Here is a 22,980-nt window from a genome sequence, read left to right on the forward strand (position 1 = left end):
TAACTTTTGTGCATACCTGCATTCCTCGTGGATTATAGCATTTTGATTTTTAAGGTAGATCTCTAGCCTGGAGCCTGGTGAATAATCCTATCCATGTTAATTGCAGATGGAATTTTTTAAGTCCTTTTGTGGAATTCAGTACCCAACGATCTTCGGGACATGGACGTCATCGCTCCACCGAGGCGCGGATGAATGGCAAAACAACGTAAGCGAAGAAAAGGGCCTTTGAAGAGCACCGGCTCCACGTAGAATTACAGAGGCGTGTATTTCCCCTTTTGTTAGTTAAACGAAATTACGATGGATGCAAACAAGTGTTGACGGTTATCTTAAAACGACAACAACTCGCACCACATCACAACCAAAGATGCGCACGACAGATGTACGAACATCAGGATAAAGAGTCAAAACGATTTCCATCACAGACTGGGAGTCAAAATAAGACATTCTGGGATACAAAAATGAGATCGTTATCAATAATAATGTGTGTAACAAATAACTAGAATCAATAACTATGCGATGTACTGCGAAATGGTGAAAATGAGATGAATTACTGGAAAAGCATTTGGTCAGGTTTCTTTTTTTAAATCGAATGTGCTGCATTCGCTTCCATTTTACAAAAATTAAATAGACGTTTCAGGATCTTGTTTGTGACGGTGAGGCGATTTCACAGCCACGACTTCAATGTTATTCGTCGTAACACCGACAGCCGTCGGACTGTAATGAGCGGGATGTGAATGTCCAGCACTAGTGAAGGGACGTGTAGGATCGACGGCCATCAATAACTGTTGTGGTTGGCTCGCTGTTGCATTGTTACTGCGGTGACTCCTTTGGATGGAGGCATTGCGATTCACCTGCTGCATGTCGTTTACTGTTCCACCAAACAAAATTTGCTCGTATTATGCAAGATGCAAATGTTAGCAATGCAGTTGTGATGACGTTGTTACCAAGTTGACTGTTGATGATAACGTCGGGATCAGCATCCAAGTCGTACGGTTGATTGTCTGTTTTTTTACTCTTGTCAACTGGATGTTGGATGCCGTGGGCATGATGTTGAGTCGAGTTGCTCGGTGCGCGGTGATGACGACGGAACCTAGTCGTTAAAGCGATGGCTACGCAGACAATTAAGACGGAGGCAGAGACTCCGCCGGCAATGCCCAACACCGAACTCAAGTCCGTCGTTTCCATAATAACTAAACGAAATGAGGGAAAAGCCGCAACGAAAACAAATTAAACATGTGAAACCAAGGCGCATAGATCAGACAGCCTCTGACTGTTGCTTCCGTGCCTGGCTGATTTCTTGGGGATCAAAAGGACTTGGCTGAAGATGTTGCACGAAAGGTGATGGACCCTCGGGAAACATTGAAAAATAGTGGAATATCGTCGAGTGCATTGAGAGTCTCAACAGCGGCAGCAAATGGCGGCACTTTCCTCCCCAAAGAGCTACAAGATGTCCTTCCTGTTTACTTCCGGAGAGCGCTAATGCTTTGCGACATTCACCTCATTTTGTCTTGTATGACTTAACCGAAACTTCAATATTTACACGCAAAAATCCCTATGGTATTGCACCAACAGCCATTTGATCATGTTTCGTCATGCAGTGCAGTCAAAGAGACAAGTTGACTCGAGTCGAGTTAACACGAGTTGCACTATTTCGTCCAAGTCTTGGGATTATTCACAACTTTGAATGCCAAAGTTGAGTAAGAAACTCGCGAGGCGTCACATTTCTGGTGGGCGGAAACGAAACTAAAGAGAAAAGCTTGTGTGCAGGTGAAAGTCGTGATCAATAGGGTAGGAGTGTCTCTGCGTCGTTGGTTCTCTTACCTGTTTGTTTGTCAGCGATTTTGACGGTGTAGGCCTCCAAAGGGACGAGGGCAGATCTGCCGCGCTGATTAAATGCCGACACTTGGATGAACAGTTTGAGACCGGATTCCAAGTTGCCGACCCTCAAATGCGGATACCTTCCCGATTTGTTGTAAAGCAAAACGGCAGATTGGGTGTCGAATATTTCGAACTGGAACTGTTGCGATTGGCCGCCATCGAATCCCGGACGACACCAAACTTCGACGGCGTCGGCTGTTTGGTTCACCACTGAACAATTGACGGGCGGATCGGGACGAACACCAAGGAAAATGCGATAGGCGCAAGGCTCCCGTTGTTCGCCGATGTCGTTACGAGCCCAGCAGAGGAGACTTCCGTAATCCCGATCCGATTGGGGCGAATAAGAGAAAACGCTATCCAGCGCGTCTGCCCCTTCCTGCATTTATTTGATAACATTTGAATATTTGAATGGGCAAGCAAAACAGACGTTGACTATCGACAGTTTTTGTGGGGCCTTTTAATTTTATTACATCTACTATGTAATATGCTAATAGTCTAAAGAGCCTTCCATCATATTATTCTATGATCTACGTATCTTGTTTCACGTCTCACTGGCTTTCAACAAGATTGGACCGGCTCACAAGGAACAAAACAAACGCTTTCAGAAATACATAAGCTATTAAAATGTGAAATCAGCTGAAGTTTGTGGTCGCTGAAAACATAAAATACGATTGAATGAGATTTGTGTGTTGCCCCTCTAACGGTTTTAATGCAGGGATGGAATCTCCTATTCTTCTCTATTTGGTGGGTCGAATAGGAAGGAATGAATAAGTGGGATGAAAACAATGCGTCGGTCGAGGACGGGCCTCTTTGGACGAGCGTAATAACGTGATGGTCACGAAAGAGATCAACAAATCCCGGCCCTGCATCCGATGCGACTGGGATTTGGCTGTCCGTTGCATTACGTCCTCGCAGTTGGTCTGCGGGCCAACAACAAAACAAAAAAGAAACAAAATGACGCGTTTTCTTTTGTTTTAAAGATTTACGTGACTGGAATGACGAAAGGTTCATGCAGGGGACAAGAACGGCAGTTGATCGTGCATGTAAATAAGATTGACGCGTTAGTCGTGCTTTTGCCCAAGTACATTCATCTCATTTTGATACGTTGCGGCATTTTTTGGTGCTGACGCCCTTTCATCGCCTCGCTCGACACAGTTGAACTGTAGGATTGAGGTGTGACAGGCGAGAATCAATAAAAATGAGGAAAATCCATTTTGGTGATGGATAGGCGACGAAATCGTAATACATTCCAACGGATGGATGGATTTTCCATTATGTAAAATGAGATGGACGATGACACTTTGGAAAAGGAACGAGGCGAACAAATTGGACGCCATTTTTCGATCACGTGAAAGAAAAACGACTTGAAAATGTCCAATCAAACGAGAAATTTCCACGTGATTATGGCAAATAACGTGGCAACTTAAACGCCCACTTTGTTCGGGTGAAGTTTCACATCGAAATGACGAGTTTCGCTCCTCTTTCTTACTAATTTAATAATATTTATAACGATAAACAAAACGATTTGGACGATTTTGAGATGGCTCACAACGTACCTCGACGTGGCTGCTCTCGAATCGTGTCTGCTGAAGAATTTGGGTTCGATTGACGGCCAGGTCGGTCATTTCTGACGACGTCGACGCGTTAAACGCCCACCTATGCGAACGGGCCTGTCATTTGCACACGAATTAAAAATGGCTTCACTCAAACGAAATGCGTCCAATTTTACTGGTGGAATAGCGTCGGTTTGACATCGGACGACGGCCGTCTCCTGTCTGGCCACTCCGTACATGATTTTCTGATTTGGACGGCAGACCGGCTGGACTGCGGTCGATGGACCACATGCAAACAAATCAGATGATTAAACGTCTGTCAACAACCGAAGCTTTTGGCGGTGAAATGTTTTTCTTACACATGACGCGCAACTGGACGGTGTTGCTAAGTCCAGTTCCCTCCGTATTGATGGCCGTGCAAGAATAGCGGCCCGAATGGAAACGAGAAACTCGCCGGATGACTAAACTTTGCTCCACCACAAGGACTCCAGCTGTCGCATTTTCTCGTACAGTCTGACCCTGTCAAATGAAATCATAAACGCAAAAGTGAATTAGACACACTTAAAAGTCTGACGTCTATACTATTCAGTTTAGTTTTAGTTTAAAGAATCAGCCATAACGGGATAGAAGAAACATTTTACCGTTAGCCTTTTGGTTCAGGAGCGTCAACTATTTGATGGCGCTACACTACACTACACTATACTACACTACACCCCAAGTATCCAATTAAATTGGATTGTTTTTAATAGAGCAAGAGAACAACAAGGTACTGTAAAACTGCAGTCGAATGCTACGCAGCATCACATCCATCATTGGGTTTATCATCCGAAAATTTAAAAAAATAACAAGTACAACAAGACAGACGGGATGGAAGAATTTCGTAGTTTGTTCGATTTAAGCGAAATGGCGGCATCCAATTGAATTTTTAAAAAATAAGTTCAGCGAATAAGAACGGGAGCAAAACAAAATTTTTTGTTTAGAATGTGTTTGTTTGTCTTTTTGCTTCAAGGGTGCGGATCGATAAAATTTAATAGCAGTGGGAGGCAATAACGACTTTTAAAAATGCCAGTAGAGAGACGAACCTCGTGAGTCCAAATGATGCGATGCGGCGGCGGATTGGAGCGGATGCGGCACTCGAAATAGACGTCGTTGCCTTCCACAATTGAATCCGGTTTCAAATTGCGACCGAGTTCCAATTCCGTCGTTGGAGCAACTGGTATTTGTTACGTTTCAGTTTGTCGGGTGTTAGAAAATGCAAGAAAATAATATTTGATTAGTTGTTTTTACGGAATTCAAATTTAAAAAAATAAACTAACATGAAAAAGAATATCCGTACGAAAAAGGAAACAAACACGAAAAAAGATGGGAAAAAAAAGGAGAAAAAAAAAGGAACTGGTGCCTGTTTCCGATAATTGGAATGATGCATTTATTCCGACTGGCGACGGCCTCGTGGAAGACAGAAACAATGTGAAGATGTCGTGAAATAAAAAATAAAAAAAAAGGGTCTCGATGCGACTGTGAAGACGCTACGTGATCCGCTGTCGACGAGTCTGAACAAGAGACGCCAGAAGCCAATCACACGCGCATTACACAAGACAGGCACAGTGCGCTACAAAAGGCTAAAAGAAATGTAATATGGGCGTCGCATCCCGCCGAGAACGGCAGCCGCAGCGCTTGGGGCTTCGCCGAACGCACGTCGCTCTTTTGATTATTGACGAGTAGGACCATCAGCTGAACGGATGCAGGAGGCAAAAAAATAGACTTTTCCTGCGTGATCATTTTACTTTGACATCCCAATATTATGACTCGAATGCTGGATTTCAAAAATGTATACCAGAACTCGCGCTGGAAATGGAAACGACGATTGAAGAAATTCAATAATTAGGCGGTACGAAGAATTTGACGAATTCGTTTAGTCTTTCGCCCCCAAACCTGATTGAAATGGGCCTCCCGTTCGATGTTAAACCGACAGCGTTTTGCCGCGCTGCGGTGGTGCGACACTCTGCAAAATTGTTTCACCCATTTTTCAAATTAAGAAAATACCCGACGGTATTGGAATTCGGTTGAACGAGCCGATTCTTTCGCTTCCCGATACATAATCCGTTTGTTTGTTCTTTCTGCCCTTGCGTTTTTTGTCATCTTTTATCTCTTTGTTTGTTTCTGCTTTCAAGTCGATGCTGTTGTCACCGTAGATTTCGAGAAGAAGAGACAAAAGTTGACAAATCAACAATCCTCAAAATAGAGGCTTCCTTTTAACTCCTGTTTGCCTTTCAGTCTATCGATCGTCAACGTGCAACACAACGTCGCGTTGTTTGGTACAAAGTGTCGTCATGTTGCAACAAAGTTTTTTTTCCATTCAAATCCTTTCTTTTTTCGATTCGTACGAGCAGACGGCGAATTCTGCGCAGCTTGTGCCAACGAATTGGGGGTTTTCGAGTAATCGAATCACGAGACTCGATCAAGTCATCCCACTCGTTTTCTGACACTTTCCCCGTCCCTATCCAATCGATACTTTCAATCACGTACGCTCAAACTGGTCAAAGTGGTACAAACCGATTATTCTGCATCCTTGTGGAGAAATGTCCTTGCACTTGATTAATAAACTGCGCTGTTCATTTCCTTTCGTCAACTGTCGGCTGAAGGAATGTACCCAAAAATCCCAACACAGCACCTTGTGTGTGGTGCTGTTACTGTTCGATAAAGTTATCGATACCGGATGAAGCTTACGCTAAGATGCAGATTCGGATTACTCGCAGAGTTTCTTTTCCCTCAATTTCCGGCATTTCTCGTTGACCCCTTCTGCCTCTGGTGGCGTCGTCTCTTGTCGGGTCCACTCTGATGTTCAAACCGATTCACCAACGAACGGCACACACAGAACATACACAGAAAAGAAGTGATACACGGTCCCTTTTATCTGTGTGTCACGCCTTCTTCTTTTGATGAATGAAAAAAAAAAAAAAAAAAAATGGCTACACAAGGGAAAGTTGGGATTTTTTTCGGCGGTAGATGTTGCCGTTCCCGAAAAGAAAAAGAATTCCCTCTCCATTCCCAATAGAGACCGACGCCTTTGCCGTCACGTCCCATTATTGAAAATCTCATCATCGTCGTCATCGCGAGGAGTGTCTTTGCACAAAGAAATAAAAAGAGACGAGAGGTTGTCAAAGCTAAAAAAAGAAAATGAAAGAAAAAGAAGAAAATATCAAGTCGCCGTTCTTACAATGGACGACAAGTTTTCGACGAGTCTCGATGGACGACGACGAGGTCCTGTCGCTCAAATTATTGCCATCGCTGCTGTTGTGACTAGACGTTGAAATCATTACGGGATTGAACGCCGAGCAGATCAATTCGGCGTCGTGATCCTTGGCCGTCGGCGTCAGCTTCAACGTGCTCGTCGTGTTGCGTCCGTCCATCGTTATCTGAAATGTGCGCGGAGAAAGAAAAATGAATGAAATGGCTGATTTTATTCTCGTCAGGTTCACTTTGATCGAGTTTTAATCCAGTCTACAACGTTCACATAGTACAGACCCAAGTCCTTAATTTATGAACATGTAATGATTTAAACTGTCAATGCGACAGTGTAAAAACTAGGAAACTTTACATCCTACATCCAGTCGTGTGCAACCATTCGCATTAAGTACTTGTTTTAAATGAACAATTCAGGAGGGGGGAATGTCATACCCTCTCTCTGGTTGGTTGCTGTTGGATCGAGTGCAGGTACCAATGGATACTGGCGGATGGACGTGATCCACCAGTGGAACATTCGATCGTGTAACATTTGCCGGCAGAAAACGGTTTCTCTGTCCCGCTGATTGTCACCCACATCGGCTTCACTGCAAATAAACTTCATTATACATCAACATCTATTTCATCACAACCAAATGACACCAAACGTGGATCAGCTTAGATTTTGAAAAGTTTAAGTCTTTCGGCAGATAATCCGCAGCAGAAAAAATGGATCAACGACCGTTCGATACGATCATGTCTCCGTCTATTTCGTCACGTCTCGAATGGTCAAAATAAAAGGTGGAACGAGTGTTTTAGCAAGGGCTGGATGTAACCGAGACGCCATTCAGTGATACGTTATGCATTTGCCAATAACAGTTTGACCAGTTTTCTTTTTTCTCGTCTTTCATCATCATCAGTTCACACTAGTGGATTGAACACGTCTGAACGACCCACCGCATCCGCAATGGCCTCGTGTGGCTTCATTTTCTCTGCCGGAAGTTTTTGCACTGGGCACTGACAGCATAAAACTTTGCCACCCACCCCACAAGTAAATCACATCCCAGGATATCCCTCGTGAGCGATGACTTTCTTTTTTTTTTTTCATTTTTCTTCTTCACCGTCGGCGTTGCCCCAAAATGAATGACACAAACTTGGCTAGACCGTATACGAATAATCCGTTGTGCTATTTTAGCAAATTCAATGGATTTCGACTGGATTGCTGGAATGTGGCACAACATCTAACATCGCCAAATTGCCTTGTCGTGAAGCGAAAACGCAAAAAAAAGAGATCAGTTTTTGGCCGATTTCATTCGTTTCCCTCCTCCCATTTGTCAACAATTTATTACACGTCACTTACATCTATCGACTTTTCTTCATGGGGCACTGCACGGCAATGACTGGTATTACTTTATCGACCAACCAATTCGGTCGGCCATTAATTACGGAAAGAATTACCAAGTTGCGCAACACTCGGTTACGATATTGCAGAGTTCCATTACGAACCAATGTATCAGACGAAATTAAATGTTTTGATTTGGGAAACCAAATCAATCGAACAGGAAATATTGAACGGGAAGAAACGATTCAAGAGGCTCCCACACAAACTGAATCGTTGCTGCAGCCAATTGCATAACCAGAAGTATCAACGATGCAAATCGCCGGTTTCTCTTCACATAGGCAAGCCAATCTTGTTTTCATTGTTCCCGACTAAACAAAAAATGGAAAGAGAAGCGCATTCTCCCCGGGAAAATGTTAATGAACGGAGAAAAAGACAATAGATCCTGTGCCACTCTTTGTGTGCAGGCCAATTGTGTCTTTTTTTTTTTTAGCCGCATATTGGAAATTGAATATTTATATCAACTACAGGGTGCAGGTTACGTAACACATCGAGTGCCAAATGTGTTTTGGTGGGAGGCCATCGATGCATGCGCCAATATATCACGGCGGCAAGAAAATAAAACGCCATTACCAACTTTCTGTGAGGAAATCTTTCTTTTCTTAGCGGGAGACGAACAACAATAGGATGGGGTGTGCGTTCAATGGTCGAGAAACAAAAAAATAACGATACGGATATGGGATTTCACATTCTGCCTCATGCATGATGCTACATGCGAGTCAACTCTTTTTTTCTTGCCAAAAAAGAAAATCCCGTTTGCCATTTTGCATAAAACTGATATCCATAGTGTGGGATGAGAGGAAAAAAAACGATGCTATTGTCACGAAGCTCCCCCAAAGCTAAGGTTGCGTGTTTTTTTCTTTCAACTTTTAACTTTTGTGTGTGGTTTTATTCGCTTAAAAATACATTTCGATACACCGTGGCAACAATCGCCGTTCGGTTTGTATAAGGTCGATCTATTTCGCCTTACACTCGAAACCCTTTCGTAGACTATACGTGAGGTTCTATTTACATAATAAAAGCAATGGAAGGGATATCACACGCGATCCCTTGAATATTATAAGCCCAGCTCTCTTATTAGAATTTCCGAGTATGTCCGCTGGTGTCGCGTTCGGCCCAAAAAATGTTTGATATTCGTGTGCCCATCGGCGCTGAAATGGTCGTGGATATTGGCCTTGTTTACGTTACACAGCCTTTTGGCATGTACTACATCGTCCGCTATCGCTCAACTGTTCGCTGTTTTTCTCCTAAATGATCCCAGTGTCTGGGAATATTTTTAGATCGAATGGGTTTCATAAACGTTCAAGCTTTTGATTTGTAATTCAGGGCAGAGATCCACGACCAGCACATATCAAAATCCAACAATCAGTCATTGTCATCCGCTGACGCAACAGCCAATTCACAAAGTCTGCGCAATGGAATTAGCAATTGAATCCTAGTACTGATCAGTGATGGATAATGCACCATCCGATGTGATTTACGGCAAAACAAACCATAAAAAATCAGCGTTGGTATGGGAAGTTGGAACTGGAAGAAGAAAAATGAAAGACTTACGATTGAGATCAAGTTGCACGCTGGAGACGATCGTGTTTTGTTGTTGTCGATTGTGATGTCCATAGGAATTGAGGCCAAGATGGGACGTTGACGTGGTGTTGCGCGCACCAAAATAGTTTGACGCCTGGCAACGCAAAATGGCGTGCAGGTGGTGACGTTGAAGTTGCGGGATGACCAGAACATTTTGGACGACGTTCTCCGACGTGCCAATGAAGGTGTGGTCCACTAATTTGTTGTCCAACCACCAACTGACTTCTGGACGTGGTCGACCTTGTTGTACGACAGGATTCGCAAACAAAAAAGGGGAAGAAAAAGAGAATGAGATCCATCAGCTTCGAATGAAACCAAGAATAAGACACAAATCATCGAGAGAGATGGGGGCGAGAAGACAATAATGAAGCCGCTGATTGTCGTTTGGCTGTTTCATGTGAAAGAGGACGCAAATAGAAAGACATCAAGAAACGACGAGTGAATGCAATCAACGCAAGTATTGAAGGCGATGGAACAATTGTCGACTATGCGCAGATGAATGTCCAAATAATTTACCTCCAGTGACGATGCAATTGAGCGAAAGTTGTGCCCCTTCGTCGTAAGGGCCAATGACCGACGAGACTTGACGATTGTCCTCGATGATCCGAATCTTCCCAGGTGGAACTGCAATTTCATTCGGAATTTTTTCAAATTATTATTGATTTTTTTTCTGCTGTTACATCACTTTTGCTTTGCTACACAATTTCAATTAGCTGCTGCTATGGTTGTCCCATAAACTATTGATTACAAGACTAATCCTTCTTTCTCATTACAACTTCGAGTTACATTTCTTGATTTGGGTTGATGGCAGTAACTTTCAATTAAATGGCAGAACTGTGAAATACACTCTTATCGTATACCGTTTGAACAAACTTGAAAATCATCAATCAAGTTCAAAAAGAGAAACAAACGACGAGGCCGATACCTACGACGGTGAGCTGAACGAGGACATTGCGAGTTGGCGAACGGCCAAAATCGACCCGACATCGATAGATTCCCTCGTCGTGATCGGCCGCGTTGTTCAATAATAAAAGAGCCACCGGATGACTATCGAATTGGAAATGGACTCGTGTCGCTGTTGAGGCGGCCGTGTATTGGCCTTGTTCTTGCTGTTGTTGCAACAAGAGCATTTGACTGTCGTGTTGCGTCTGTTGTTGGCGATAACTTTCCCTCGAACGACGAGCATCGTACCTGCATATTACATCCAATTTTGCATCAGTTTACCTTGGTCTGTCATTCCATCTGTTCAAGTTTCATTGTGTTGGCACTTCATCTTGGACCAGACACACAAACAATTGATGAATTCTTCCATTTGATTCTCTTTGCAATTCGATTCGTAAAGAGAAAATTGCATGTGCAAATGCACTGTCCAGTTTACAAACAGTCCTGTCAAAAATGATGGCGGCAAGCGCTTCTATTGAACTTTCCAAAGGGCCATTCGTTTAGCTTATCTGCAATTCAATTCTACAATACTTCGTATGGGACATGCAACTTCCAAAGACATTAGGCCATCGTAATAGCAAATAATTAGCCAAATCTTACTTGTAAATGGGGAAATCCGAATCGTTTTTGTACCACAGGACGAGGTAAAGAGAGTCGAGAGGTGGCGGGGAAATGTCACACGGCAGTTCGGCTGTCCTTCCGCTCAGCACCGACACCTTCTCCAACTTAATGGCTGTTGGGGTGAAAATGAAAATTTTATTTTAATATCATCACGATGAACATAGTTTGAGAAAAGATCCAAATGATTAACGATGGGTGCGGTCAGGAAAGGCAGGGCTTCATTCATCAAGGACTGGATAGAAAATCAATTTTTCATGCAATAGATTCGTTGACTAAAGAAGGATCAAGTCGTTTGTGAACGTTCGATTTTGAACGGTTCACCGGTTATTCAAAATAAAATAAAAAAAAGTGCTATCGCTCTTTGGACAACTGAATTCGTTTTGCTGAGTTGAGTCATGTCCAGCCTATTAAACCTTTTTTTAGGTGCCCTTTGAAAAACGAACGTGATAGAATTTCGTTCGGGAAGAGCAGGATATTTTGACAATAAAGACATTAGAAATTCACAATCAATTCTGAAGAATTACAACATTCAAAAGTTAAAAATTTCATATGAAAACGCAAATTGTGCCAAACGTTTTTTGAGACTCGTTTAAGTGCTTACAAAAACAATCGCACAAAGAATGGGGCGAACCTTATACGTCGATATATCCTGAACTGAAGGACGAAGTGAGTCTTTGCGCTCTATTCATTCAATTTTATTAGCACGATATGAACCATGAGGCGCGAAATATATGTTGCTGATAAAATCGCCGCTATGCTGGTAGCAGAAAATTTGCTACCGACGTCGTAAGGGTGTCGCCCATTTCAATCTGACGTATGGTCATGGCCCTACGGACGACACAAACTCTCTGCTGGTGGTCGGGAGGATGAAGGGACAGGTTTCATCGTTTCTGTCTTGCACTTGGAAGACACCATGGAAACCATATTTCTTTGTTATAACAATGCAACAACAACAGATGCCGAACGCATCAATAAATACGAAAAGACGTCGAGATGGAAAGGGAGTTGAGTCGTACGGCCATTCCACTATATACAACTGTACATTGTATTTGATTAAAAAATTCATAGGGAGTCCTACGCACTTGCAATGCAATCAAAATTCTGTTTTCAATGTTCATCTTTCTCCTATACCGTTTGGATATGCGACAGTATAAACACACCCACAATCTCCTTTTCTTCTACAGTGTGTTCATGAATTTAACGAGTTGAAGTAGGCACGCACAAACAGTAAGAAGATGCACCTACCAACCTTGTTCCATTTCATTTGTTGAACGGTTGTTGAAACAGTTAGATAAAAGCGAATCGGTTCTCTTCCAACTCAACCAACGCACAAGATACATGACGTTGGCTTAAACAATGGCAAATATCAATGACACGTCGTCACACACACACACACACACAAAAAGTTCTTGACAGGAAACCAGGTGCCATGAAATCGACTACTCGTGATCGCTCGTGATACTTGTCCCCTCACTGCCCTGCTCCCCTTCATGTCCTTTGTTCTTTTACAATCAATTCCTCTGCACGCTTCTCATTAACGTGAGTCGGTCGATGTCTACGCTAACAACTACGGTTTGATAGCAAATTGTTTCTCACCTTTTCATCCGTGATTGGTCACCATTCACATTTAGATATCACGCAATCTAAGAACCTTCTTTTATCGATCGCCAAAAATAATCGTGTCATGACTGCACGGGCTCCACTATTGTTACATTAGAAAATACGTGATCTCTTTGCGGATTGCGCAAACTTTCCAATGCCAAGGCATCAAGACTATTGAAAAATCAATAAATCAGCAGGTGCATACAAAAGTTTTACTCGCCGCATGGCCTCTTTGTGCTATACGATAACACATGTAAAGGAAACCCAATGAATTTTTGAAAATGTGATGTTGAGCGGGTGTTATGCTACCATTTCCAATCAATAAACTATGCCAGTTGAAGCCGGATATCTTCAAAACAAACATCTTTTGTAGTAACAGGGTACAAACTATTTTTTTTATAAGGCGACCGGAAATCGGATGTCGAAACAAACTCCTTACGTTTTTGAACATGTTCAACCTTATTTGCTCCGGAATACAGGCATCTCTAAACAACTTGTTCTGCGATCTGTCAAATAACTTCTTGAAATTGCAATTCCCTACGAATAGTACGAGAGGATTTTTACAGGAACATGTCACAAAAGGAATAATACGATTTGATCCAACAGCGGAAAATTATTTGAATTAAACTGATGGAATCGGATTGGCATAAGCTCCGTTCTGATGAAGCTTGGCATCCATTTCAAAGATCACGCACGCATGATGGTATGGACGTTTACAACTACCCGTGTAACTATAGAATGAATAACTTTCAATGTTCTGCTCGTCTTTCTTCAGATTTACCCCCAAAAACTGAAATCAACCGACGCTGTTGCGCATTATTGATTTCAATCGGAATATTCAACGCATCCATTCGATCCACCCGCTTCCTACTCGCCAATCGCTAATCTACTCCCAGCTGTATATTTTTTTTTGCAAAATGAAAGGGCCTTATTTGGACAAAAAGGACGAAGACAAAATAGGATCGACTGGATCAGTTTTTCTCACGCGTGCCACTCACGATAGTACAAAACGTGAAAAGAGCTGAATAAATGAATCGAGCGGTTGGACATTTCAAGTGTGTGATGCCCATCTGGCAACAACGTCATAGAATCAGCTAATGAAATGAAAAGGGTTACTCGGCACAAGCGCTTGTAAGTGACCTGCTCAAAGCGAAATCGGAAGTTGCCGGGAAAGGCCATGCGAACACGTCCGAACGACATGTCATATCTGAGCCGCTGGATCACCTTCAAAAGAGAACACTGAACAGAGAGCAACTGATCCAACTGACCGAGTCAGGTGGAAATGGACGCATTTCCCGTCGCTTCTTCGTCCTCAACGATCCCATCGTGACAGAATCACGCTGCCGGACAGCGAGGGAATGTAACAAAAGAGAGTAAGCGGATGCGGAGATGGACTTACATTCATCTTCTGAGGTGTCGATGGTATTGACCAGCATCTTGTCTGTCGCCCGGGAAGAAACTTCTGCTGGAATGGGCAGCAGGGCCGCCGAGGCAGACGACGACTCGACCATGACGGGTGAAACCACAAAGAGGTGGGCCGTTGTCACAAGCACCAGGATCATCGTGGACCGTCTAGCTGTTCCATGATGATCCATCATCAATCAAAACGGATTTTTCTTTTCGTCGCTCCACTGAATTCGCTGGATGTGACGGGCAATGTCCAGCGAAAGCAAGTCGGGTCCAGCCGATCGGAGCTGATGTTTAACAGCAAAGGGGTCGTCTCGGTAGCATCACACTCCAATTAGATCCTGTTTTAACATTAAGAGTTTAAAATATTGATTTCTTTTCACGGACCAAGACACTTGAATCTGTTATCGCTAGAATGGTGTTACCGCATGAATTCCATACCACCGCGTGTGAACTCAGTTCTTAGATCTCCAGTCTACGATCCTCCGTTAGACAAACAAAACTCACCACTTTGGCATGGCCAATGCCCTTCTATGCGACAACACTATACTGCTAGACTAGGCTACGCGAGTTCTATATTTATTTTATTTACAACAAAAAAATATCCGTAACTATTGGACAAATTTCTGTCCCTACGGAATGAGCCCAGCTGCCCGGTCTAGTTCTTCTAACGCGCTGCACTCTAATTGAATTTCTTCTTTTGTACTGGGCGGCTCGATATCGCCGACCTACTAAAAGCCTCACATATACTCGGATTGCAGATAAGATCTCTCGTTACACTAATGTAAAAAAACAGGGCTCAACTACATTTACTGAAATTCAAAAGCAATTAACGAAACTCGATGGCCTCCGTGTCGGTCTAATGGCCGAACCTGGGAAACGGATAATTCAACGTATATGAGCCAATTTGCTGATTTAGGGGATTGACGCATTTGGGTCGAATTCAACACAGTTTTAATAAACGAAGGATTGGAGTTGACGGCACTCTGAACAAATGGGCAACGAATAGAATGTAAATGAACAACAGCCTTGCTTTCAGAAAACCATTGGTTTCCCGATCTTCAATCCGTCGGTTCGGCTCGATGGATCCGCCACTTTTATCCGACACCGAACGTCTGCACCATATAGGGAATGGGGGCAAAATTCGAATATTGGGCCACGTTCTTAGCCCCCCATATTGTTGAATAATTAACGTTCATCCGCCTGTCCAAAGGGTGGGATTAAATTGCGTCAATCAAATCGCAGTATTTACGACAAAATAGCGGCCAGCCTGATTCCCAGTAATGAACGTCAACGATACCACACCAGTGGCGTATGTTTAAACAAAGGCTACGACTGATGTCCCTGGTTTGCATAGTCAGTCCCCTTCCGTCGGATAAGGAAGACGATCGATTTAAGCCGCGAGAAGCGGCATCCGTTCATGTTACTGGCAATGCAAACAAACCTCGAATCTTTTGGTCGGACACGCCCATATTCCACAAGTCTACATTGCATGTTGCGAATATTATCCTGCCCTTACTTGCTGTGTGATCGAATCCCATAGTTTATATTTGTGTAGCTCCCTGGTTAAGTTTAGTGCGTCAGGAAACTACGGGATTCGTTCACGACAATCTCCACTTGGTCTGCAATGGCCTTTCACGCCCCTTAGAAAAAAAATTCAAAGAGATCATAAGTCTATCCTATACCAATATCTACGATCAAATTTCCCCGTTAGAGACCTAAAGGATGCATTGGTTGGTGGGCTGCAAGGGAGTCAGTCTGGGATGGCAAACATTCACTAGAAAGTCTATTCGATTTATATCATTCCTTTTGTCTCCCCGTAAATTCTCGTTGTTCCCGTTTCGCCGTCATGAATATACTCAACGCTCTTTATCGCTTTAGAAGAGCATCACGTACATCGTTACACACACATAATGTTCGTGATCCGGCTGAAAAAGATAAAGAGGCAGCGAATGGTGACAAAAGGTTAAAAAAAGATAGCGACTCCATCGCCATAATTAAATACAACGCAGACTTGCTATTAAAGTTCACGTTGGGGAATTGGGAAACAAAGAAAGGGACATAATTCCTCGTTGCAAGTCTCATGTCAAATGGGTTTTGCCTCAAATTCTATTAGGCAGGAAGGTGAATGTTGGATACTCCATGAGCCTGCTGGCCATGGAAACGTCGCTGGCACATCTGGTACATCACGCGTTGCGAGTATAACTACGCCTTAAACAGGCAGTGCAATGAAAGGATTGTGTAGGTAGGGCTCTGAACTACGATTGAGTCGCGCTGTTATTTGACTAATAATTTAAACAGGGTAAAATGTCGAACAAGGGCACGACTACTCAACAAAAGTCTCCTACAACATTTGGAATTTACGTTTGCTAAGAGAATTGGTCGATATAATGAAAATTAGATGGACAATTCACGTTCTCGTCTATACTATCCCAACCATCGGTGCACGAGGCAGCATTTAAGATAAAATGTTTAGTACTAATTCCAGCTGAATTTTGTTGAATAAACGAACAAACACTTGAAACCGACGAACCAGTACCATGTCAAAGAGTTTCGAACAAATCGCAACAACCATGTTTTATAAAAAGCCAGAAGGAAGAGGAAAGCAGCCACGACTATGCACTTGGTAACTAATCACCCAATCCCAGAAAATAAATAATTGCTTTATGTGCATTGAGAAAACAGCCAATATCACCTACGTTATGGAAAATGGCGCCAATGGGTGGGATCGGTTTGTGGAAAGGGCAGAGAGTAAATCGATTGCTTATTCAGAAATTGAAACGAAATAGGGCAACAAACACAACAATACAATACTGGCAAATGTAATAAAAAGAAGGGAATTTTTACCTGAAAGCTGAACTTCATAACCAAGGACGGAAAACATTCGACGACCTCAAATTAGAATTTTTCCGTGGACGAGATTCACTTTTTTAAAAATGGAAATCTGTGGATTTCAACCTGAAATCGAAAGTAAAATGAAACATTTGCCAACATATTGAAACCCCATGATCACAAAAATCACCGGTTGAATGTCACCACAAACAAGACGACGACCGGGTGACGTTGATGAGGTGGCACTTTTGTCTACCAGTCAACTATGAAATTCCGACTTGTTGGCAAAAGAGCGAACCAAAAAGCTTTAGCTTGTAATCGGACATGTAAAATCGTGAAACAGTGATGAATTCAATGAGTGCACTGGATTGTGCACGACTCGACAGCTAACGACCAACTGATCGAATCTAGCCAGTCCTTTCGCACCAAACCCACACGTGTTCGCTGGCGGGAACAACTGGAGTAGGTCGACTGTTGTCTACAGCAGTGACCTCAGTGACTAAAATCGGAAACTTTGGCGTCGGCGCAGTTGCCGCAGTTTTTGCTTTGAAATCTCATTGGGAAAAAAAATGCATTTTCGTTTGATCCTTTTCTCTTGAAACTTTGATGGATCTACTTTGCATTTAATGAAGGCATTTCTCGTAGTTCATCGCGTGGTATTCGTCTAATAATGGCCTACTCTCCTTAACGAAATTTCGTCTGCTTCCTCTCATTTCTCCTAGGCTGAACAGGTAAAATGGGGCATGGACTTGAATGATTTGCTTAAGTGATTTATCGAGGCTGTAATTACCAAAAGAGCTTCTCCTTTTTGAACTGAATGTGATGATGTTCAGGTAAAGAAAACGTCCATGAAAGACGAGATGAAAAATCAATTCAATTCCCAGGTTTTGGCTGTGGGAGTGTTGGCAGACGTGTGGCAGAATAGAACCAAACGAAACACGAGAGTCGATCTAATTAGACAGTTAACTATAGGAAACTTTTTTCGAATCCTTTCCATGGACTTAATTTACCTCAATTTTGTGAAACATTTTCAATAATGAAACTGCTGGCAACGATGACATACACTGTTCGTGAATGTGTACATTGGTGGGTCGATGATGGATGGGTAAAAGAGAAAGAAAACCAAATGTCGGCCTACAATTCAAGTGGCGAAGAAAAAAGTTTTCGAATCAGATGATGAACAAAAAGATTTTTATTTCTTAGGGTGCGATTGGATGTTCTTGTTTTTCTTATTATCCTCGCATTACGTGCACGTTGTACTTGATGTTCGCATGATGAATAAGCCGACACCGGTGCGTTCGACAACACCACATCCACACTAAAGAAAAAGAACCAAAATTGTAGGCGCGTTGGGAGAAACTGGGAGTCCATCTGCTGGTACGACATTGACGCATTACCCAGTTGAACCAGACACGCACCCACTCATTCACTTCATTTTTTTTCAGTTGCCAGCCAATGGAGACCTGTCAGACTTTAAAAAAAAAAATTATAAATGGTAACGAGTGAAAAACATTAAAGCATCCTTATTTGTAAAGATTGTCCTTATATTCTTTCCATTTACGAATTAAGTTTTTTTCTAACCGAAAGAAATGGAATTTTGTGTATTAGATTCGACACGTTTGGTCATCTTGATAAGGTTTTCTATAGATGATTGGAACTCGATATTCGGCTGCAGTCTGCTGAATTACATTAAAGCCCGTTGGTAACCAGATAATCTGCTGAAATACAAAAGGAAGAGAAAAAGAGGCTTACCAGGGTTTCGTCGTCCAACTTCCTTACGGCTGGCTTACCATAAGTATACAAGCAGCCGCATAAAAGTATTATTTACACAGTCACGCGTGCAGCAAAAGCGGATTATAAGGAAATACTTTTTTGGGGAAAAAAGCAGAAAAATGAACTAGAAAGAAACCCGTGATGCGATGTATTACAAGGGTTTCGTTACTGAAAAAAAGTTGATTTCAAACTTTCGCGACTTATGGTCACGTGCAGCTATTCTCATTATTTTCAATCTTCACATGGAGTAATGCGCTTGCTAATAACTGACGTTATGTCGTCGGTCCTATGTGAATGCTACTCGATTTTCATTGGGACAAACTGTTTTTCGTTCGTCCTTTAACAAGTTTGTGATGAGTAGACACAAGCACGACTTGTCTCTAAGATTAACTGTGCAAACTTGATGGTTGATGAATGAGAATATTTTTTAATGATACTTATTGTGTAACAGTCACCGTCGGGATGGTTCTAGAATTGTTTTTATTGTTTCGACTCAGTCTGGAATACTCGCAGTTGTTTTCATTTTCTTTTGAAATTTCGCCACGACATTATTTGTAAGGCAGACACACACCGCCACCTACTCCATTCTTTTGAACTGTTTTGTTGTTATCCAACTTTTTATCTTTTATTTGCGTCTTTTTTACGGTGCCTAGTGGGTTGTGTCTGTAGTTTTTTCTGATTCTCACGTCCTTTTATTTTCTCCCTTTTAGTTGGTCGATCAATAAAAGTCGAACGTAGTGCACTGGCCGTTTGTAGGTCGCAATTTAACCGGGACAACAATGGACCCATTGTTGTAATAGATGGACAACGTCCTTTTTACGATATGATCTAACCATCATCGACAAAAGGAAAATCATTTTGGTGATTTAACAGGCAATAGACCAGACAATAGCTACGCCTCGTTCAGAATGGAAAATTAAACGAGCATGGACCCTGACATGTTGATAGCTGATATTGCCCGTCATCGTCAACTATTCCTTCACAATGATGTTACTATATGCACATACGTAAAGACTGCTGGGCCACATTGTGCCCTTTCCAACGGCTCGATTACAAGCCCAAATGGCATCTTTATACTGGCGATATTATGCAGACACAAGTAAAGATATTGTAAAAATTAAAACAAATGTGACTTACCATGAGTGAACACTGATTTTCTCTGTGGACTGTATTCTTGTTTTACATGTAATAGTATTGTTTGTTTTTTCCTTTTTCATGTCAACCTATAGGTAAATAAATAATGCAAATTTTATTACTCAAACTATTGACTGTTTCATCAAATCGAATTTTTCTTTCTGACGATAGCCTAATTTCACAAATAGTAGCCTAAAGGTAGAAAAACATCACGAAAACAAAGAAAAAAAAAACAGAATGGTATACCACGTACGACGCAATTTGGTGATTGCGCAATATCGGTGTCCAAGGGCTGGTGACGAATCGGCTGAGAATGATGACGAAAAAGTTGAATTATCTAATTATAAAATAAGGAAAAATAAACGATTCTGCATTGAACTAGAATCGAAAAATGTTTGTAATAATATTAACTATAAAATAAAAGATGTCAGACTAAAATTTCAAGTTAAAAAATTAACATAAAGCGAAAGATTGCGATTGCTGGTATGACATTGGGGCACGGTACGCATATAAGCAAAATAATTAATTTTTGAATACTTATTGTTACGTTAAGTAATATTCTCAATTGTTGCAAGTGAACAAAGTTTCGAGTTTTCTTGATTGAATTGTGATTTATTTTCACTGTAATCTGCTTACCTTGTCAAGTGAAAATGCCTGCGAAAAGTCAGTGTTTGGCGATCAAGCCTCTTCCTGGCACAAAGAAGGACTTTGCCCACGTTCGTAGCCGCGTGATCAGTTTTCGAGTAGCGAAACCATCCGCAGCGAACAAATTCGTTTCGCCTTCTGTGACCATTAGCGTCATTGGAAACACTGGCTTTCATTCGCGAATTCCGGTAAGACGAGTGACGAAATTGGCATCACAGGCGATCCTTCCTCTTTCGCATTATTTGGCCCCTAACCAGCAGCAGTCTATTCCCTCAAAGATCCCCGTTCGTTTGAATCGTCTCGATGATGCAGGACGGCAGCGGTTGGGATTGCGTGATGTTGAAAAGCAACTCGTTCCCAACTGCCGTCGTCAAGTGTCACTGGACGATCTAGATCTGGTACCTGATCAACGGATTAACCTTGCGTCTGCTGATGACGAGCTCCGAGTGGGCCTAATGCTGAATCCTGAAGAGGAAGATGATTTGTGGAAATTTGAAGTCATGGAGCAATTGATTCTCGACGGATTGACGTATTTACCTGCCCTTGTGTTGGACCCGATTGAGGAGGCAGAGCTGCATGCATTTGAGCTTCTTGAAAACACCATCATTCAAGAAGAGCTCGAACAACGCAGCCCTACAGCCGCCATTATCATGCCCACACAAGTTAACACCAGGCAACGTTTCACACCGAAACTGGATACGATTCCGGAAGAATCAGTGGATGAGGAGCGGCGAAGAGAGATTCGCAAACAGAAAAACAGAGCTCTAAATGCTAGACGTTCTAAGAAGAAGAAGGCCCAGTATGAGGCCAAAAAGGCTTTACAAGAGGTTCATAAGGTTCATTAGTTTAAGCTGGACGAAAACGACCCCGATGGGTTGCCCATTTCTACCAAGGAATGGATCGGGATACATGTGCCACTTATCCAACTACCAACCCTGAATTCTTACTTAATAATGTAAATAGTATCTCCCACACTTCAAAATTTCATTCCTTTGTTTTTTTTCGGCTTGAATGTAAATAAATCTCAATGTTAATATCTATCTTTGTTTTTTTGTTTTCCTTGTTATTACTTTGCTACCATTTTCGGCTTTCCCTTGCACATATTTACCCATACAGTAAATTCTTTATCTTATACCCTACAATCCAATGTTGTTGTTTTACTTTATTTCATCCCCTTTAATTATTCCTTAATTTAGAATTAAATTCCAAAAGGAAAAAACGTCCAAAGAGCTTTCACTTCAGGGCAAAATGACAAAAGATTTTAAGCCATATCAAATAGGGAGTATTTAGAATCAACTAGTACTCAGTAGTATAAATGCAGTTGCAAATATAATGAGACATGAAAAATAATAACACTTATGGTACTTATCATATAGTTTGCTAGCAGTAAGTAAAATTGTTATCATAAGGAGGAGAAAGATGGAGAAAGTTGAGAACACAAAAACAATCGTACGAATGGCAGACAAAGGAAAAAATTGAGAAGAGTAAGGGAGTGAAAATGTCGGCCATGATGGATTATCATCTACGGGAAGGGTATTGCAAATTCCCTCTAAACATCAGTGCCATGACTGAACCTCGAGGATCAATCTCACTAACCCATCTGAAATTTGAAGTAAAAACTGCAACTATTGTAGCACATTTTGTCTGATTTACCGACCGCAATCAACGAAAAAAACAAGAAAACGAAATCACCTTGCATGTAGCCAGCACAAAAATAAAGTTCCATAGTTTAGGGCGTGTTCTAGCATTTATCTGATGATGCACGCCGAGACTAAAGGACCATCATTTCTCTGTTTGGAATCTTTATGGCTTTTTTTTTTTTTACTTTCTCCTTTCCAACTAAACACCACCATCTGTCAGAACTCTGAAATGGAATTAAATTTGAAAACAAAGTTATGTGGGGTCTTCTCACACTCACTAGGGCCTTTGCTATTGCACTGGGTCGAGTTAGGACTGTTGCTGACTGATTCAACTGCAACATACAAGGTACAACGAGGTTAATCAGTTCATCTTATGGAATAATGAAATGTTCCATAGATCGGAAACATAGGGCAAAAGTTGGTAAACTTTACGGTGAGGAGAGAGTAAATAAAACCCCCAAAATATTCCCAAGGCCGAAATCGACAATCTTCTGGTGGTTGACGCATGTTATCCACCAGAGGGCGGCGAATGAGCACTGACTCATTTCATCAAGTAAAGTGGCGTTGTTTGTTTGTTAGAAGAATTATAGCATATGTAGTTTGTTGTCTATTATTTCCAAGGGCTGTAAGCCAACAGCGATCACGTCTCCCCAACGCCCCCCTTATCCTTGCACGACATCGACACCCGTTGTCATGGCAACCGCTCGTTCGTCGTTTACCCGCCGGCCCTGCATGTTGTCCACTACGA

At 42.1% G+C, this 22,980-nt stretch overlaps 1 protein-coding gene across 6 annotated transcripts; it reads right to left on the reverse strand.

The window, feature by feature from the left end:
• Positions 1 to 246: 246 nt before the first annotated feature.
• Positions 247 to 22,980, reverse strand: LOC116920927 (synaptogenesis protein syg-2). Of its 6 annotated transcripts, XM_045172891.1 has the most exons (24): positions 21,130 to 22,980; positions 20,584 to 21,057; positions 20,194 to 20,284; positions 19,951 to 20,036; positions 18,622 to 18,758; positions 18,438 to 18,511; positions 18,051 to 18,358; positions 17,831 to 17,990; positions 17,231 to 17,763; positions 17,056 to 17,166; positions 14,201 to 14,549; positions 11,179 to 11,311; positions 10,562 to 10,827; positions 10,153 to 10,260; positions 9,607 to 9,876; positions 7,110 to 7,261; positions 6,649 to 6,847; positions 4,514 to 4,644; positions 3,791 to 3,950; positions 3,608 to 3,702; positions 3,435 to 3,548; positions 1,822 to 2,254; positions 945 to 1,190; positions 247 to 868 (listed from the first exon to the last, which is right to left on the reverse strand). In XM_045172891.1, the coding sequence occupies exons 11-24, from the start codon at positions 14,397 to 14,399 to the stop codon at positions 621 to 623; spliced, it is 2,754 nt and encodes a 917-aa protein (XP_045028826.1). In that variant the 5' UTR covers positions 14,400 to 14,549; positions 17,056 to 17,166; positions 17,231 to 17,763; positions 17,831 to 17,990; positions 18,051 to 18,358; positions 18,438 to 18,511; positions 18,622 to 18,758; positions 19,951 to 20,036; positions 20,194 to 20,284; positions 20,584 to 21,057; positions 21,130 to 22,980; the 3' UTR covers positions 247 to 620. The 6 variants fall into 6 exon arrangements, with proteins under 6 accessions (XP_045028826.1, XP_045028827.1, XP_045028824.1 ...); XM_045172892.1 differs by having other exon boundaries at positions 18,051 to 18,758; positions 20,584 to 20,856; positions 20,995 to 21,057; XM_045172889.1 differs by having other exon boundaries at positions 18,051 to 18,511.

This window comes from Daphnia magna, linkage group LG4 (assembly GCF_020631705.1).
Source record: "Daphnia magna isolate NIES linkage group LG4, ASM2063170v1.1, whole genome shotgun sequence".
NCBI classification, from domain to species: Eukaryota; Metazoa; Arthropoda; class Branchiopoda; order Diplostraca; family Daphniidae; genus Daphnia; species Daphnia magna.

What these genes read in the sequence shown, in the direction of transcription:
- LOC116920927 (XM_045172892.1), bottom strand. Translation starts at nt 14,399, where the DNA reads ATGATGGATCATCATGGAACAGCTAGACGGTCCACGATGATCCTGGTG. An exon ending in AGCAACCAACCAGAGAGAGG is followed by an intron (nt 6,848 to 7,109) that starts GTATGACATTCC and finishes CGCACATTTCAG; the next exon opens with ATAACGATGGACGGACGCAA. An exon ending in GCATCATTTGGACTCACGAG is followed by an intron (nt 3,951 to 4,513) that starts GTTCGTCTCTCT and finishes TTCATTTGACAG; the next exon opens with GGTCAGACTGTACGAGAAAA.